At 38.4% G+C, this 20,838-nt stretch overlaps 1 protein-coding gene across 1 annotated transcript in view; it reads right to left on the bottom strand.

The window, feature by feature from the left end:
* Positions 1-1,140: 1,140 nt before the first annotated feature.
* Iqch (IQ motif containing H) overlaps positions 1,141-20,838 on the bottom strand; it is a 130,473-nt gene continuing 110,775 nt past the window's right edge. The window contains exon 12 of the mRNA XM_041679379.1: positions 1,141-1,224. Coding sequence (XP_041535313.1) covers positions 1,141-1,224 — 84 coding nt within the window. The remainder of the gene's footprint in view (positions 1,225-20,838) is intronic.

Below are 20,838 nucleotides of genomic sequence, written 5' to 3'. Positions count from 1 at the left end.
AAACACAAATTACTTTTCAAAAATTACTGACTCTAAAGTTCAAGTTGACTTTGACTATTACTTGGTTTTTTTAAAAAAAAAAGGGGGGGCGGATACTAGTGATCAGCAGCTAGAAGGGGTGTCCTTGGACTATATGACTGCAGCACAAAATGCTGAGAAGCTCCAGTTTAGTCTAACTTGTTCATTTCAGATAAAGTAAAATTATCGTTATTTTATTAGTTTATTTTTAAAATCTTTTCAGTCATGATGTACGAAAACCAATGGTCAGTCTCTTAGGTCTTAAATCACTTTGAAGAGTGAAACATTGTTATTAAAGGGGTTAAACCCTAGCTTGAGTTTTAAAAAAGAGATTAATCTTTTATATGAAGCTTGAGTTTTCTCTTTAATAGAAAAATGACATTTCCATTTGATTCCTTAGAATTATGTGATCTTAGCTGTACTCAAGTACTGCTAAGGCCTAGTCTGGGAGTCAGATTAGAAACTTGCTTATCAGGACCACACCATCAGCTCTTTTCAGGAGTTGTCTCCTGCATCCTAGAACTTGGAAGAGACTTTGGATCTTTAGAGTCCATATGGAGGTTTAAAAATGTTAGTAGTGAAGGTCCACCTCACTTTGGAGAAATGGAGTGGGTGGATGGCCCACGCAGGTGCTTGAATTTTTCTTCTGCTTCTCTTTAACAAACACTGTTCTTCTTGGGTCTGAGTATTTACCTGGCTTTATAAACTAGGCTCCCCAGGAATCACTTCAGCTAGACATGTACGTGTAGTACAGATAGGTACATCATAAATTAGTTACAGTCTTGATTTTGGTTCCATTGTGATGTCTCAGCTTCACCTCCAATATCAGAGAGCTGTGTTGTCTTATGAGCCTGGCTCTCAAAATGGCAGGGAGTTAAAGCAAGTCTACTATATTTCAAAGAAAAAGTTTCAAACTATTAAATTTAACTAACGGGTTCAATGGGAACCTTACAAAATTGACCCTGTTCATTGTAAAATGTGTACTGCTTACAAGAAGAAAAAAAAAGATGGTTTAGCACTTGTTTACAATACAGCATGAGGTATTTTCAGCCCTTGTATAGAAATTAACCAGGATCGTTAGTTAATTAACACCTCACCTTAAAATTGGTCTCGCCTTGCATATTAGGTGCTGATATTTCTTGATGGATGATGAAGAGATTGCGAGCAAAGGTCATGAGGACCCCCTGGAGATCCACACCGATTGTTCTGTTAATGATATCCAAACAAATGAGTTTACCAGTGATTCTCCTCACATGCTTACAAACAATCGCCCTCTCATCTGTACGCTGCTGATGGAATTTAATGAGTATTTTCAATCTCACAAGGTGGCAATCTTCAGGGAGATATGAAAGATGAGACTCCATTTTAACTTGTCAACAGAAAGGATTTGTGTAATAAATATTTTTTATTAATCAACTTAGCAGAATATAGCAATAGGCTCAGTCGTTTCTAGAAAAAGGCACTCCTAAACTAGGAGAGCAGTGCTGATTCTGAAAAGCATCCTTGCTAAGTGTCATTCGTGTCCAACAATTTTCTCATCTGTGGAGACATTTGCATCTCTGGTTTCCAGAGGCTTGTCTGAGTTTCATTTTCAATTTTATGTGAACAAGTATTTTCTGCTACTTAAGAGTAACTTGTGCTCAAAGACACGTCTCCATTCATGAACAGCTACTGTTACTGTCTACCAATTATACTGTATCCAGAGAACATGTCAAATGAGTAGATTATTAACATGAAAAAAATCCAGAAAACTTTCTATTTTTGTTAAAACCTTATCAAAGGGAAAAGCAAAAAATGTTAGGTATTGGGTTGGTGTTATTATTATTTTAGATAAGGTCACATTATGTAGTTCTGGATGAACTAGAACTCACAAAGATCTGCCTGCCATGTACTGGATTAACGTCAAGATGTCTAGCATGAGTGGATTAATTTTGAATAAACATCACTTCTTAAGGGAGATAACATTAAAAAGAAGGGAGATGCCCCTTAAGTTAGCTGCAAGAATGAAGACAAAACTGATGACTTCTACAAAGCTTCCTGGTTCCTAAAAATGGAGTTCAGTTTTTGTTCATTTGTTTTTTGTGCTTTTTTTTTTTTTTGTCTTGCCACCGGCTAACTTTGTGGAAGCTACTTAACTCTGATTCTTCATTTCCTTTTTCTACAATGAATGACTTGGACTAAATCAGTGAGTCTGAGGTTTTTGAGTTACATTCCCCAAATCCAAGGACAAGCCCACCCCTTCGATGGACAACCATTAGTATCTCTGACTAAGAAAATAAATAAGCTGCTAGTGGTGCTGCACGCCTTTAATTCTAGCCCTTGGGAGGCCCTAGTCTTCTCTAGTTCATGATTGCAGTAAGGGATGAGGAAATGAGGGCATACAGCATGGTAGGAAAGGCAGTAGAACCTATGACCATTTCAGTGGTGCTCTTTCTGTAGAATGTGTGAATAGCAATGACTTCCTAGGAAGTACGCTGATAGGACCATTTCTGCTGCTGAAGCTGGGACACGGGTGAAGGTGTAGGGACAGGTGGGTAGTTCCACTTGGCTTCCAGTATGATTATTCTGTGGGCCTCAGTATCAAATCTACCTTGCTGATAGGTCAGCTTGATGACTGGGAGCTTGTTCATGAAAGTCCCATATAGCTCTTAAATTCTGTAGTGGTTTTCCTCTTGCCTGGTACTTGTAGCCTAGGGACCCACCTGCATAAATCTTCCTGTGTCCCATATGCCAGAGCTTTGCCTAGGCCCTATTAATACTTCCCTATGACACTCTGTCAGTTTTGGGACACAGATCCTGCTCCTGTCACTGGGCCCCGCTACTTGCTGACAAGCTTTCTTCATGCGAGCTCCCTACTGATATGCATTTCCCGAAGTGTAATTTTTTAAAGATCCTATGGTCAGGTTCCCTCTTCATGACTTTCAGGCTGTCTGTCTACTCTTTGCAGTTGAAAGTTTGCTAGTGGTGCAAGTTTGTTGCTGCAGATAACCTGCTCTATTCACCCGAGTCCTAGATCTGGATTTGGCTCCCCTGCCTGGCTCCTCCACCTCATTCCATGTGCATGACGGTTTATCTAGTTGCAGCCCTAGGGCAGCTTGTTCTTAGTAGTTCATCTTTTATGCCAACTGGTGGGCAGTAAGAGTCCACATATCTGTATTTTGATTTCTAGTTCTTGAAATGAACACATGCTTTCACTTGAGTTCCTGAGCTTAAAAATGTACTTGGAGCTTGCATCTTTCCCCTCTAATTAGACTCCTGGAAAATACTTAATTTTTTATTAGATTGCCAACACTAAATCCAGTTGGCTGCTTTGTTCGCCTAGTCCCAGTTGCTTTTGTTGCCTTTTGCTTTGGTCTTGCTACTGCCCTAGCATCACAATGGCACATCTGAAGAGTGTAAACATCTAGGCTAGGAGCTCAGAGCAAGGAGGGAGCTGAGGGATAGGATATCACTGGGAAGTAGAAGGGAGCTCCTTTCTTACTCCCTGTTATTCTTTTCATGTAAATACCTGGACAGATTAAATGAACACATGTTTGTGTAGATGATACAGATAGAGGTCTCATTTCTGGTATCACAGCAGTAGGTTAAACTGTAGCCACATTCTAGCTCCAAAGGGGAAGAAACAGCACATCCATGGATGTAAAAGCAACAATAGGGGTGAATGACTATTATCAGCACTCTGCTCAGCATACACATTCCCTGAGAAGACTGCATCTGAACCAAACTGGCCCCAGACCTACTTTGGAAGAACATCTGCCCAGGTCACCAGAGAACTTTTCTAATTATCCCAGAGTGACATCTAGCTCTTCACAATTGGGCCATCTGAGCTGGCCCCTATCAATAATATTTGAGCCTTGTATGTGTATGAGTTTATTTTAAGCATAGACTCCTACCTGATAATTGGAATAACTATATTTAGGAGCCTGACACTTTGTGCTGGAAGATCGAAATAAAACATGATAAATCAGCATGCTGATTAAAACTCAAGAGAAGTACCAATCTTGTAGATGTTATAGACATTTTTAGCTTATTACATATCATAGACATACTTCGTACTTACAACATGCCCAACTTGTATCTCTTCAGAGGTTCATATAATATAAAAACAGTTCCTTGTCTGTCCTATAAGGTTTCAGTGAGAAGAAAACAAACAGCATATTTATATAGGAAGCAAAGACAATATAATCTACCATGGGCAATAAGACAGACCAGAATTGAAGTCTAGAGCTACCTTCAAGTACCATTTAAGGGGCTTGTCTCCAGAACAGGGAGGCAGTATGCTCTAGGGTGGTGCTTTTATTTAGTATGTTCTTTACAACACATTGATCAGAATCATCTATTGCACCTGTTAAGATGATCTTCATGGGCATCATCCAAATTTAGAATCCTTGGGCTTTGCCTTTTAATTCCTTCTTGGGTGATTATTATATCAAAAGCTAGAACCACTGTTATAAGAGCAGTCCATAAAAAAAGAAAAAGAGGTGTGTGTTCGAAAAGAATTTGAGGGTGAGGGAGATAGCTCAAGTGGTTTATTTAAAGATCCTTACAAGCATGAGAATGAGAGCTTGGTACCAAGAAATCACACATTATAAAAGCTGGTTGAAGGGGCACACATGGCCTTAGCCCTGGGAGATGAAAACAAGTCATCCCTGGGACTTGCTGGCTAGCCTGCCTAGCCTAATTGGTGAGTTCCAGTTTAGTGAGACACTGGGGAATGACAGGCAAGGTTGTCCCTCTGACCTTCACATGCATATACCCACAAATGTACATGTACCTGTATGTACATACTTGAACATGTACACACATATATACAAACAAAAGAATTTGAGTTTCAGTGGGAAATCACATGTAGCATACATATCCTAATACCTTATGGCATAGATTTCATAAGACATTTTATAGCTCTATAAGTGATGGCTCTAAATACTATCTTTGCTGATTTGAAGAATGGTACCCTTAGGTTATATGTTTGAATGCTTGGTTCTAAGTTGGCAGGCTTGTTTTGGGAAGAATTAGGAGGTGTGGCCTTGTTGGAGGAGTATGTTACTAGGGATGGGATTTGAGGTTTAAAAGCCCACATCAGGACAAGATACACACCTGCCCTCCATCTCTTCCTCCCTCAATCCCTCCTGCTCTCTCTCCCTTCACTGCTCTCCCCCACCCCTGCCCCGACCTCCTGCTTGTGGATCAAATATAAGCTTTCTGCTACTGCTTCTAACACCATGCCTGCTCACTGCCATGTGGTCATGAACTCACCCTCAAATTGTAAGCAAGCCACCAATTAAATGTTTTCTTTTGTAAGTGTAGCCTTGGACATGGGTTCTCTTCATAGCAATAGAACAGTAACTAAGACAGAAGTTGGTACCAGGGAGTGATGTATTGCTGTGACAGACCTGATCATGTGAGTTGTTGAAAGAATATGGACTTTGGGACTTAGGAAAATGGTTGAATGCTATAAATAGGGATTTACAGCTTTCTTAATAAGAACTTGGAAGACAGTAGTGGGGAGAGCAATGTAAAACTTCCAGCTTAAGATGCGTCAGGAGAGAACAATATTAGCAGCTAGGGTAGAGACCATTCTTGTGACTTTTGGTAAAAACATCACTTTTTTTCCTGCCCTTGTCAAAAAAAATGTTGGAGGCTAAACTGAAGAGATATGGACTAATATCACTGGCAGAGGACATTTCAAGACATTCTAATATTCACTGTGTCATCTGGTTATTAGTGATTACTCTTATGCAGATCTACAATGAAAAAGAGCAAATGGGGTGAAAAGAAATACAAACTGTGCCATTTGAAGAGAAAAAGAACACTAGGAAATTTAATGTTAGAACCCTGGTTTGTGCTGGAAGAGATGAGAAGAAATAAGGGAGTGGTGCCCTCAGGGTAAGACCTCACCTAAGCTAAGCTTCCAATTTAAGAAAAGGAAATGCCTAAGGAATCTTCTCCTAAGCAAAAGGAAGTTTATATAACAAAGGGAAGCATCAACAGATTAACTCTTATGCCAGTGTAATTCAAGGAAGGGGCCAAGTTTTATCCCAAACAAGCAGATAACTTGGCAGCATCAGTCTCATGGTTCGGTTCTGGTTTTAGAGTCAAGAAGGATATAGGAGTAGAGGGGGTGTAAAATATTCCTCCAAGGCTAAGGAAAGCCACCGAGGCAAAGTGTTGTGGCAGAGGAGTCTCTGGGTAGAGGCCCAAGAGGCCATCCCATGAAACTGTGAAAGTGAAGCTAGGCTTGGGTTGGAGACTCCAAGATATTGAAGATGCCAGAGCTATGGGTGTCTGTTGAGGAGAATTACAAACTAGGAGTAGAATAAGCCCATGAGAGAAATGTATTTTCAACAAAGCTGGAAGGAGTAGGAGATCTAAAGAGCCATTTAATCCCTTTGACATTCAACATAGAACTACAAGATTTGTAATTTGTCCTTCTAGTTTTCAGTCTTCTTTGGTTCAGTATTTCCTTCCTATGCCCCCTTTCTTTTCTTTTGGAATGATAATATATATTTTGTGCCATCATATGTTGTAAGTATATAATTTGCTTTTTGATTTTATAAGGGGATAATTTGATTTTATGAGAGAGTGCCTTGAGTCTCAGAAAGGAGTTTGAACTTTTAAATAGTCTTAAGACTGTTAAAGGCTCTGGAAGTGGACTGAATGAATTTTGTATTATGATATGGCTGTAAGCTTATGGGGTCCAGAGAGTGAAATGTGATGGTTTGAATGAAATTGCCTTCTATAAGCTGACAAGTTTGAACACTTGGTTTCAGTTGGTAGAATTGTTTTGGGAAGGATTAGGAGTATGGTTTGTTGAAGGTTTGTCACAGGGGCGGGCTTTAAGATTTCAAAAGCCCATACCAGGCCCCGTCTCTCTGTCTTTCTGTTCAGTTTGTGGATCAGATAATAAGCTCTCAGCTACTGCTTTTACCACCATGTCTGCTTGTCCACTGCCATGCTCCCCACCATGATAGTCATGGACTCATCCTCTGAAACTGTAAGCAAACCCACAATTAAATGCTTTCTTCTATAAATTGCCTTGGTTATGGCATTTCTTCACAGTGATAGAACAGTAATTAAGACAAATTTAGTTTAAAGTTTAGTTTTTAAAGACTTCAACATTCAAAAGTTTAGTGCAGAACTTGAGGGATAGATGGCTCAGTGGTTAAGAGTGCATACTGCTCTTGCAGGAAACCTTGGTTCTGTAACTAGCATTTACTTCAGTCAGCTCTTAACTGTCTATAACTCCAGTTCCAGGGGATCTAAAGGCCATCCTCTGGCCTGTGAGGGCACCTACACTGGGAATATACCCCCCAACACACACCAAGAACATACCCATATATAGAACAAACACACATACACAAAATTACTGCATTCACAGGAACATGTCCAAATATACACAGACACACATGTACATAATTAGAAGTAAATCCAAGGACCCATCTTAGCTCTTGCCTACCAGCTCTCTCAGCCTTCTTTTCTAGCCCATCCTCATTCCTTTCTGTCATCCACTGGCCTGTCACAGAAACACTCTATACCAAGGATTACACAGTGTAGCCACTATATTTTTCTTGGATCAAGAGATGGCAACAATAACCAAAGAATAGAACATCCACCCAACAAGACCAGATATAGGCATCAAGAAACACCTTAAACATGATAACTCCAGATGCAAAAACACAAACATGAACAGCCAAGACAATATGCCTCCTCCAAAAGTACACGCAAGAAATGCAATATTGCTGAAGAACAAGACAAGGACTTCAAGATAGCAATTATAAATATATTCAAGGACCTCAAAGAGAATGTGAATAAATCCCTTAATGAAGTCTTTTAAAACACAAACAGTTAAATGAAATAAAACAGAGAAATAGAATCATTAAAGAAAACCCAAACTGAAATAAAACTAGAAATGAAAATTGTAGAATGTCAAACAAAAAGCTCAGAGGTAAGCCTCACCAACAGATTACAAGACATAGAAGAAAGAATCCAAGATATTGAAAGCAAGGTAAAAGAAATGGATATTGCTCTGTCAAAAACATGTTAAACTTAAAAAATAATCCAGGCACAAGGCATCCAGGAAATCTGGGACACTATGAAATAACAAAAATCTATGAATAATAAGGATAGAGGAAGGAGAAGAAATCCAGTTCAAAGGCATCGAAAATATTTTTTAACAATATCACAGAAAATTTCATTAGTCTAGAAAAGGAGTTACCTATTAAGGTAAAAGAAGTATACAGAACACCAAAATGACAGGACCAGAAAAGAAATTCTCCACAATACATAATTATCAAAACACTAAATGTAGCTTCAAGGAAAAAAGACCAAGGTAACATATAAAGACAGGCCCATTAGATAGCATCTTACTTCTTAGTGGAGACTCTGACAACCAGAATGCTTGTACAGACATTCTACAAACTAGAAGAAACCACAGATGTCAGCCCATACCACTATTCCCTGAAAAAATGTCAATCACAATTGATGGAGAAAGAAAAGAATTCCACAATAAAACCAAATTTTAACAGTTTTTAATCTACCAATCCAGCTCTACAGAAAGAAGTAGAAGGAAACCTTCAGTTTGAAGAGGTTAACTACACTCAAGAGGGCACAAGGAATAAATATAATCCCAGAACCGTAATCCAAAAGAAAGGGGGAAAACAAAATAACACGAATGAATAAAAACTGTTCACTGAGAACTCTCAATATCAATGGTCTCAATTCCTCCAATAAAATGACACAGAGTAACATATTGGATTAGAAAAAAGGATCTTTCTGCTGTATTCAGAAAATATACCTCATCATCAAGGATAGACATTACCTCAGGATAAAAAGATGGAAAAAGCCATTCCCAAGCAAATAGGCCCAAGAAGCAAGCAACTGTAGCCATTTTAATATCTGACAAAATAGGCTTCAAACAAAAACTAATCAGAAAATATTGGAAATGATACTACATACTTATCAATACTACATACTCATCAAAGGAAAAGTCTACCAATAGGATATTGTAATTCTAAACATTTATGTACCAAACACAAGGGCACCCAAGTTCATAAAACAAACACTACTACAGCTGAAACCACATATTGACCCTCACACAGTGATAGTGGATGACTTCAGTGACTCACTCTCACCAATAGACATGTCATTTAGGCAAAAACTAAACAAATGCTAGAGCTCAATAACATCATAAGTCAAATAGGTTTAGCAAATATATTCAGATATTTCTGCCCAATTACAAAAGAATATACCATTTTCTTAGCTGCTCTTGGAACTTTCTCCAAAATTGACCACATCCTTGCACACAAAGTAAATCTAAATAGATGTAAGAAAATTGAGATAATACCACCCGATCTGATCACCACGGATGAGAGCTGGATAGCAATAACAACAGAAACAAAGTATACAAACTTACGGAAACTGAAATTATTACTGACTGAAAAATTAGCCAAGAAATCAATAGGGAAATTTAAAACTTTTTAGAATTAAATGAAAATTAAAATACAACATACCCAACCTATATGACACAATGAATGTAGTTCTATGAATTCATAGCACTAAATTTCTACATCAAAAATTGGAGAGATCTCTTATTAGTAACTTAGAGACACACCTGAAAGATATAGAACAACAAGAAGAAATAACACCCCAAAAGAATAGATATCAATAAATAATCAAAGTCAGGGCTGAAATCAATGAAATAGAAACAAACAGAAAAGCAATATAAAGAATCAATGAAACAAATAGTTGGTTCTTTGAGAAAATCAACAAGATTGACAGACCTTTACCAAAATTAACTAAAACACAGAATATGCAAATTAATAAGTTAGAGATGAAAGGGGGACATTACTACAGACAATGAGTAAATTCTGAGAATTATGAAAATATACTTTAAAAATCTATATTCACCAAACTGGAAATCTTAATCAGTGACTGTCATGAGTCAAGATTAAATTAAGATCAAATAAGCAAGGGTTGAAGGGGAGGGGAGAGGCAGGGAGAGGAGCAGAGAAAAATGTAGAGCTCAATAAAATCAATTTTAAAAAGATCAAATAAGCAATTTAAACATCTCCATTACCTCCAAGGAAATAGAAAACAGCAATTAAGTTTCACAAACAAAAAGCCAAGGCCAGATAGATTTAGTGCAGAATTCTGTCAAACCTTCAAAGAATTATTATCAACAGCCCTTAAATTATTTTACAAAATAGAAGGTACCTTTTCTAATTATTCTTCCTTTTTTTTGAGACAAAGTTTCTCTGTGTAGGCCTGACTGTCCTGGAACTCACTCTTAGACCAGACTAGCCTTGAATTCAGAGATCCACCTGCCTCTGACTCCAGAATGCTAGGACTAAAGGCGTCCGAAACGATCCCTGGCTCTCCTAATTCTGCTTATGAGCACATTCTGATACGAAATTACCCTGATACCAAAACCATACAAAGATCCAACAATAAAATTATAGACCAATATCTCCTACAAATATAAATGCAAAAATTCTGAATAAAATACTTTCAAACCAAATCCAAGAACACATAAACAAACAAACAAACAAACTGCCCACCATGATCAAGTTGGCTTTGTTCCAGAGTTGCAAGAATGGTTCAACATGCATAAATTAACAAACATGATCTACTACATAAACAGACTGAAAGATGAAACCCACATGATTATCTCATTAGATTCAGAAAAGGCCTTTTTCAAAATTCAACATCTCTTCATTATAAAAGTCCTAGAAAAACCTGGGATACAAGGCAATTTGCAGTAAGCCTACAGCCAACATCAACTTATGCAGAGAGAAACTTGAAGAATTTCCAATAAAATCTGAGCAAGACAAGGAAAGATGTTCACTTTCTCCATACCTATTCAATATAGTACTTGGAGGGTTAGCTAGAATAATAAGACAAGTGAAGAAGTTCAAGTTCCTACATAAATAGGAAAAAAAGTCAAAATTTTTTTTTTTCGAGACAGGGTTTCTCCGTAGCTTTTTGGTTCCTGTCCTGGAACCAGCTCTTGTAGACCAGGCTGGCCTTGAACTCACAGAGATCCTCCTGCCTCTGCCTCCTGAGTGCTGGGATTAAAAAGAAGAAATTTTCTAATCTAAACTTTTTTTGTAGGTGATATATTTTTTATACATAAAAGACTCTAAAATCTTCACCAGGAAACTTCTACATCTGATAAACACTTTCAGCAAAGTATCAGGGCATAAAGTAAACACACAAAAATCAATAGCCTTCCAATATATAAATGATAGACTGAGAAAGAAACCAGCAAAACTACCTTTCACAAAAGCCTAAAAATAAAAACAAAACAAAACAAAAACTTGGGATAACGCTAACCTAGCAAGTGAAAAGTCTTGTGTAATAAAATCTTTAAGACATTAAAGAAAGAAATTGAAAAAGACACCAGGAGATGGGATATCTCCCATGCTCATGGCTATATACAATTAATATAGTGAAATTAAATATCCTACTAAAAACAACCTAAAGATTCAACATATAAAAATTACAACACAATTCTTGACAGAAATTGAAAAAAATATTTCATATTCATATGGAAATTTAAAAAAACCACAATAGCTAAAAACCAATCCTGAATAATAAAAGAACAGCTAGAGGTATTGCCATCCCAGACATCATTTGTTTATGCTGTGGAACATTTGTTTATGCTGTGGAACATTTGTTTAATGATGCAAAGATATGTTGCATCCTTTTATATTGCATCTGTTTAGCACTGTGCAGCTGTGTTACTGTGCCTGTCTAAAACACCTGATGGGCTAATAAAGAGGTGAATGGCCAATAGCAAGGCAAGAGAAAGAATAGGCAGGGCTAGCAGACAGAGAGTATAAACAGAAGGAGAAAAAGAGAGAAAAGAAGGGAAATTAAGGAGTGAGGAAAGAAGGGGCTAGACAGAGTAAGAATGAAAATAAGATTACAGAAGTAAGGAAAAGTAAAAGCCCAGAGGAAAAAAGTAGATAGGATAATTTGAGTTGAGACAAGTTGGCTAGAAACAAGCTAAGCTAAGGCCCCAGGCATTTATAAGTAATAATAAGCCTCCTTGTGTGTGATTTATTTGGGAGTCGAGTGGCAGGCCCCCAAAGAGTAAAGAGCAAAAAGAGTGACAACCAACAGCACACCCCTCCTGAAGTAACGCTGCATGCCATACTGTAGGAGAGAGGTAATCATCAGTATCTCCCAGTTACAATCCCTGTGAACTATAGCAGTGAGCTCCCCACAAGATACACTGATGCAATAATGGCACAGATGTCAAGGGTGTAACCAACCGTTACTTTCTCATTCCATTTTATGAAATAGAACCTCTATCTGATTCTACTAAAGTGACCAAGAACCTGAGTCTAGAAAGGTCACAGGCCTAGGGGACAACCTACCACTATTATTCCACTAAAGGAATACAGCAATAAAATGACTCCTGGACGCGGCGGTGGAGCGACACCGCATTCAGGAAGAGGCTTTGGGGGACTGGCGCGGGGGGGGGGGGGGACAGGCGTGCAATAAGGAGAGCAGATTACCCTACTACAATTAAATCAAAGAGGTAGGCCTTTGGTGGGCCAGGCCACTGGCACACGGGGAGCCTGGTCCTGTCCTGAAGACCCTTCGGAGGGGTGAGAGGGTTCTTGGCCTTCGGTAGGAACCAGGAAACAGAGCGAGGGCATTTTGTAAGTGGAGCCCTTGGCCAGCAGGGAAACCTGATCCGGTTTTTAAAAGACCCATTAGATAGGATCAATAGGAGGAGATGGGCAGGTGCCAAGGCAAGAATTCACCCAATATTCTGAAAAACAACATGAAAACACCAGAACCCAATGATCTTACAACAGAAGTATTTGAACAACCTAACACAGAAGAAGTGGAAAAAATTGACTTTATGAAGGCAATAGAGTCCCTTAAACAACATGTAAAAAATGCCCTTATAGAAATGGATGAGAAGTATAACAAAAAGTTTGAAGAAATGAGTAAATACGTACATGATACCCTGGGAAACCAAGAAAAAACGATCAAACAGGTAATGGAAACAGTTCAAGAATTGAAAACTGAAATGAAGGCAAGGAAGAAAATACAAACTGAGGACCAGCTGGATATGGAAAATCTAGGTCAACGAACAGCGTCTACAGAAACAAGCATAATCAATAGAATACAAGAGCTAGAAGAAAGAATCTCAGATGCTGAGGACACCACAGAGAAAATAAACGAACAGATCAAAGAAAACAGCAAAGCCAACAAATTCTCAACACAAAACATTCAGGAAATATGGGACACAATAAAAAAACCAAACCTAAGAATAATAGGAATAGAAGAAGGAGAAGAGTCACAGGTCAAAGGCCCAGAAAATATTTTCAACAAAATTATGGAAGAAAACTTCCCAACTTAAAGAAAGATATTCATTTAAATATTCAAGAAGCATACAGAACACCAAACAGACTGGATCAAAGAAAAACATCTCCTCGCCATATAATAATCAAAACACAAAATATACAGGTTAAAGAAAGAATATTAAGAGCTGCAAAGGAAAAAGGGCAAGTAACTTATAAAGGTAAACTGATCAGACTTACACCTGACTTCTCTATGGAAACTATGAAAGCCAGAAGGTCCTGGATAGATGTACTGCAGAAGCTAAGAGACCATGGATGCAAACCCAAACTACTATACCCAGCCAAGCTATCGTTCATTATCAACGGAGAAAACAAGACATTCCAGGATAAGAACAAATTTAAACAATACGTAGCCACAAATCCAGCCCTACAGAAAGTAATAGAAGGAAAATCGCAACCCAAGGAATCCAACACTGCCAACACTGCCTACAATAACCCAGGCATCTAGTGACCCTTCACTAGCACATCTCAAAAAAGGGAGACACATAATCTCTACTTCCAACAGCAATAAGAATAACCGGAGTAAACAACCACTGGTCATTAATATCACTTAATATTAATGGGCTCAATTCACCTATAAAAAGGCACAGGCTAAAAGATTGGATACAAAAACAGGATCCAACATTCTGCTGTTTGCAAGAAACACATCTCAACCACAAAGACAGGCACCTACTCAGAGTAAAGGGTTGGGAAAAGGTGTTTCAAGCAAATGGTCCTAAGAAAAAAGCAGGTGTGGCCATACTAATTTCTAACAAAACTGACTTCAAACTAAAATCAATCAGAAGAGACCGAGATGGTCACTTTATACTCATAACAGGAACAATTCATCAGGATGATGTCTCAATCCTGAATATCTACGCCCCCAATATAAAAGCACCTACTTATGTAAAAGAAATATTACTAGAACTCAAGGCAGACATCAAACCACGCACACTAGTAGTAGGAGACTTCAACACACCTCTCTCTCCAAGGGACAGGTCAATCAGACAGAAATCTAATAGAGAATTAAGAGAATTATTGGAGGTAATGAAGCAAATGGACTTAACAGACATCTATAGAACATTCCACCCAAATAGGAAAGAATATACCTTCTTCTCTGCAGCTCATGGAACCTTCTCAAAAATTGACCACATACTCGGAAACAAAGGAAACCTCCACAGATACAAAAAAAAAATATCAGTGTCCACCTGTGTCTTATCAGATCACCACGGATTAAAGTTAGAAGGCAACAACCACGCTACCCCCCAAAAACCGACAAACTCATGGAAACTGAACAGTCAACTACTGAACCACACCTGGGTCAAGGAAGAAATAAAGAAAGAAATTAGTCTTCCTTGAATTTAATGAAAATAAAGGGACAACATACTCAAACCTATGGGACACAATGAAAGCAGTGCTAAGAGGAAAGTTCATAGCACTAAGTGCCCACTTAAAGAAAACGGAGAATGCATACAATGGGGACTTAACAACACACCTGAAAGCTCTAGAAAAAAAAGAAGCAGATGCGCCCAGGAGAAGTAGAAGACTGGAAATAATAAAACTGAGGGCTGAAATCAACAAAATAGAAACACAAAAAACAGTCCAAAGAATCAATGAAACAAAAAGCTGGTTCTTGGAGAAAATCAACAAGATCGACAAACCCCTATCCAAACTAATTAAACGACAGAGAGAGAGCACACAAATAAATAAGATCAGAAATTTAAAGGGGGACATAACCACAGACACAGGAAATTCAGAGAATCATTAGATCCTACTACAAAAGCCTGTATGCCACAAAACTGGAAAATACAAAAGAAATGGACATTTTTTTAAATAAGTACCATATACCAAAGCTAAACCAAGACCAAGTGAATGATCTAAATAGACCGGTTACTTGCGAAGAATTAGAAACGGTTATCAAAAATCTCCCTTCGAAAAAAAGCCCAGGACCAGATGGTTTCAATGCAGAATTCTACCAGAACTTCCAAGAAGAACTAATACCTATACTCCTTAATGTATTTCACAATATAGAAACAGAAGAGTCATTGCCAAATTCCTTTTATGAAGCTACAGTTACCCTGATACCAAAACCACACAAAGACCCAACCAAGAAAGAGAATTACAGACCTATCTCACTCATGAACATCGACGCAAAAATTCTCAATAAAATACTGGCTAACCGAATCCAAGAACACATAAGAAAAATTATCCATTATGATCAAGTAGGCTTCATCCCAGAGATGCAGGGCTGGTTCAACATACGCAAATCTATCAATGTAATCCACCATATAAATAAACTGAAAGAAAAAAACCATATGATCATTTCAGTAGATGCTGAAAAAGCATTCGACAAAATTCAACACCCCTTTATGATAAAGGTCTTGGAGAGAATAGGGATACAAGGGTCCTACCTAAATATAATAAAAGCTATTTACAGCAAGCCAACAGCTAACATTAAATTAAACGGAGAAAAACTCAAAGCCATCCCACTAAAATCAGGAACACGACAAGGATGTCCACTCTCTCCATACCTCTTCAATATAGTGCTTGAAGTTCTAGCAATAGCAATAAGACAACATAAGGAGATCAAGGGGATTCGTATTGGAAAGGAAGAAGTTAAGCTTTCGTTATTTGCAGATGATATGATAGTATACATAAGCGACCCCAAAAATTCTACCAAAGAACTCCTACAGCTGATAAACACCTTTAGTAATGTGGCAGGATGCAAGATCAACTCCCAAAAATCAGTTGCCTTCCTATACACTAAGGATAAGGAAGCAGAGAGGGAAATCAGAGAAGTATCACCTTTCACGGTAGCCACAAATAGCATAAAATATCTTGGGGTAACTCTGACCAAGGAAGTGAAAGATCTATTTGACAAGAACTATAAGTCTTTGAAGAAAGAAATTGAAGAAGACACCAGAAAATGGAAGGACCTCCCTTGCTCTTGGATTGGGAGGATCAACATAGTAAAAATGGCAATTCTACCAAAAGCAATCTATAGATTCAATGCAATCCCCATCAAAATCCCATCAAAATTCTTCACAGATCTGGAGAAGACAATAATCAACTTTATATGGAAAAACAAAAAACCCAGGATAGCCAAAACAATCTTAAACAATAAAGGATTGTCTGGAGGCATTACCATCCCTGACTTCAAACTCTATTACAGAGCTACAGTATTGAAAACAGCTTGGTATTGGCATAAAAACAGAGAAGTCGACCAATGGAATCGAATAGAAGACCCTGACTTTAACCCACAAACCTATGAACACCTGATTTTCGATAAAGGAGCTAAAAGTATACAATGGAAAAAAGAGAGCATCTTCAACAAATTGTGCTGGCAAAACTGTATGTCAATCTGTAGAAGAATGAAAATAGATCCATATCTATCACCATGCACAAAACTCAAGTCCAAATGGATTAAAGACCTCAATATCAGTCTGAACACACTGAACCTGATAGAAGAGAAAGTGGGAAGTACTCTACAGCACATGGGCACAGGAGACCACTTCCTACGTATAACCCCAGCAGCACAGACACTAAGGGCCTCATTGAATAAATGGGACCTCCTGAGGCTGAGAAGCTTCTATAAAGCAAAGGACACTGTCACTAAGACAAAAAGGCAACCCACTTACTGGGAGAAGATTTTCACCAACCCCGCAACTGATAAAGGTCTGATCTACAAAATATATAAAGAAATCAAGAAACTAGACCGTAAAAGGCTAATCAACCCAATTATAAAATGGGGCACTGAGCTGAACAGAGAATTCTCAACAGAAGAAGTTCAAATGGCCAAAAGACACTTAAGGTCATGCTCAACTTCCTTAGCGATCAGGGAAATGCAAATCAAGGCAACTTTAAGATACCATCTTACACCTGTTAGAATGGCTAAAATAAAAAACACCAATGATAGCCTTTGCTGGAGAGATTGTGGAGAAAAGGGTACACTCACCCATTGCTGGTGGGAATGCAAACTTGTGCAACCACTCTGGAAAGCAGTGTTTCGGTTTCTCAGGAAATTCGGGATCAACCTACCCCTGGATCCAGCAATACCACTCTTGGGAATATACCCAAGAGAGGCCATATCATACAACAAATTATATGCTCAACTATGTTCATGGCAGCATTGTTTGTAATAGCCAGAACCTGGAAACAACCTAGATGCCCTTCAACGGAAGAGTGGATGAAGAAAGTATGGCCGGGCAGTGGTGGTGCACGCCTTTAATCCCAGCACTCGGGAGGCAGAGGCAGGCGGATCTCTGTGAGTTCGAGGCCAGCCTGGTCTACAAGAGATAGTTCCAGGACAGGAACCAAAAGCTACGGAGAAACCCTGTCTCGAAAAATCAAAAAAAAAAATGAAGAAAGTATGGAATATATACATATTAGAGTATTACTCAGCAGTAAAAAACAAGGACTTCTTGAATTTTGCATACAAATGGATGGAAATAGAAAACACTATCCTGAATGAGGTAAGCCAGACCCAAAAAGAGGAACATGGGATGTACTCACTTATATTTGGTTTCTAGCCATAAATAAAGGACATTGAGCTTATAATTCATGTTCCTAGAGAAGCTAAATAAGAAGGTGAATCCAAAGACAAACACATAGGCATCCTCATGAATATTAACCTTCATCAGGCGATGAAAGGAGACAGAGACGGAGACCCACATGGTAGCACCGGACAGAAATCTCAAGGTCCAAATCAGGAGCAGAAGGAGACGGAGCACGAGCAAGGAACTCAGGACCACGAGGGGTGCACCCACACACTGAGACAATGGGGATGTTCTATCGGGAACTCACCAAGGCCAACTGGCCTAGGTCTGAAAAAGCATGGGATAAATCCGGACTCGCTGAACATAGCGGACAATGAGGAACACTGAGAACTCAAGAACAATCGCAGTGGGTTTTTGATCCTACTGCACGCACTGGCTTTGGGGGAGCCTAGGCAGTTTGGATGCTCACCTTAAGAGACCTGGATAGAGGTGGGCGGTCCTTGGGCTTCCCACAGGTCAGGGAACCCTGATTGCTCTTCGAGCAGATGAGGGAGGGGGACTTGATTGGGGGAGGGGGAGGGAAATGGGAAGCGGTTGCGGGGAGGAGGCAGAAATCCTTAATAAATAAATAAATAAATAAAACTTACTCAGCATAAAAAAAAAGGCTTGATACGTACAGTGTAAAGGTACCAAAAATGTCTGGATAAAATAAAATAAAATAAAATAAAATGACTCCTGATGACATAGTGCCACATCTACAGAACTGTGCCTCACTGAGCCATTATCAGAGAAGCTTCTTGCAGTAAATGGGAACTAAACATAGAGACCTACAAATGGGCAATGTATGGAGTGAGAAACTCAATCCTAAATGTGTCTTTATCAAAACCCTCTCCTCAAGGCTCAGGGAACTATGTGGAAGAGGAGGGATAAAGATTACTAGCCAGAGGTGATGGATGACACCATGCACATATAAACTCAGAGACAGTGACAGTAAGCACAAGGCATATATAGGTTCCATGTCAGACAGGGTCCCGGCACTGGAAAGGGTGAGTTGACATGGGCTCCTACCTCTAACCAAGAAGGTATCTGCAGCTGATAGCAGCCGGTAAAGAAAAAAATCAGTTTTCTTCAAAGGAATGAGATTGGTGTTTTAACCACATCTTGGGTGGGCAGGCCCCATTCACAGGATCAACATAAAATGAACTCAGTGGTATTTTTACATATTTTTTTGTCTTATTTTGCTTTGTTTAGGCATTTTTTGTCTTATCAGTCTTTTGCTTATCTATTTTGCTTTTCATTTTTGTGGGGGTTTTGGTAGTTTTTTAAAAGTGTATTTATTGCTTTTTTATTTTGTTTTTGTCTGTTGTTTTAAAGGGAGAGAGAAAACGAACATAAGGTTGGGTAGAAAGGTGGGTAGGATCTGGGAGGAGTTAGGAAAGGGAAAAATCATGATCAAAATATGTTGTATGAAAAATTGTTCTCACAAAAAACTAAATAAATTTCAAAAATATTTAGTGCAAACATGAAAATGTCTCAATAGTTTTATGCTATATTGAGATAAAATATTTTTAATATATTGGATTATCAGATATTAAATTAATCTTGACTACTTTTTCACATTTAAAAATTATTCTGAGACCAATGTGAATGGTCTCTGTGGCTCACATTATATTTTTGCATGACATTGCTCTTCTAGGACTCTATTATTAACATGATTATAGCAAATCACTTCGGATAACCAGTTTTCCCTTCCAAGTTTTATTTCTCTCTTTGTTCAAATAAGTCCATGTTGCTTGGAATGCAATTCTTAATCAGAAAAAGTTCATATGCTTGCCATTCCAAGGCTTTGTGGAACATTTACTGATTTTTAATCTCCTTTTCTGTGAATTAAATCCATATTCTCCCATAGTCTGAAAGTATGATTTAATCATTGTGTGCCTTCCCTAGGTCCTATTGAGAAGTCATCAGTTCTACCAGAGCAATGACCAGACAGATGGTGGGCTGTTTTGTTTTTATCTACTTTTAAGATTTTATCTTTCTTTTAATCTCAAAACTATATCAAGTCTCAAGGTGTGGTTGTTTTTAAATATGCCTTGCCTGTCATTTGCAGTACTTGTGGAATGTGTAATTTGATACAGTTCACCACTCTTGAAAGCTCTGTCAGTATTTAAGTTTCCTCCTCTCTAAGCCTAGGTGCGGTACTTCCCGTGTTTTACTTTGTTTCATTTTCCACAAATCGCTAACCTCTTTCCGTGTGGTCATTATTTTCTTTCTCTGTAATTTTGAATATTTCCCACTGACCTGTTTTCTAGTTCAATAATTTTTTGCTTGTTTTTTGTTTTTTGAGTCAGGGTTTCTCTGTACCTTTGGAGCCTGTCCTGGAACTAGTTCTTGTAGACCAGGTTAGCCTCAAACTCACAGAGATCCATCTGACTCTGCTTCCTGAGTGCTGGAATTAAAGGCATGTGCCACCACCGCCTGACTCAATAATCATTTTTACTATGTTGATTTTCCTATTACATTACTGTATAAAATTGCTAGGGTCAACTTTACAGTTTTTAGTTCTGTAATTTTCACTTGGCGGCTTCTTTTTTTTTTCCTTCGAAATGGTGTTTCTCTGTAGTGTTGGAGCCTGTCCTGGCTCTTGTAGACCAGGCTGGCCTTGAACTCACAGAGATCCTCTTGCCTCTGCCTCTTGAGTGCTGGGATCAAAGGCGTGCGCCACCACCACACAGCAGTCCCCCTGAGTGCCAAAGCTTAGTTCTTCATTTTATTATTTTTGTTCTACTCAATTCTCTATTGTTCTATTCTTCTACCCCATGTTTCCCTTCTTCTGTGTCTTTTTTCCCTTAAAGCATATATACCCCAGAAAAATCTTTCTAGCAATATAAAAATTACAATGTGGTTACATTCTATTTTTCAAGTGAATGATTATAATGAATATGAGTGTAAAAACATCATGTTTT

Source organism: Microtus oregoni, unplaced genomic scaffold, assembly GCF_018167655.1.
Source record: "Microtus oregoni isolate MIOR12 unplaced genomic scaffold, Mior012 000032F_ref0000030, whole genome shotgun sequence".
In the NCBI taxonomy this organism is placed as follows: Eukaryota; Metazoa; Chordata; class Mammalia; order Rodentia; family Cricetidae; genus Microtus; species Microtus oregoni.
Note: the sequence above shows the minus strand (reverse complement) of the source record. Positions and strands in the feature narration are given on the sequence as shown.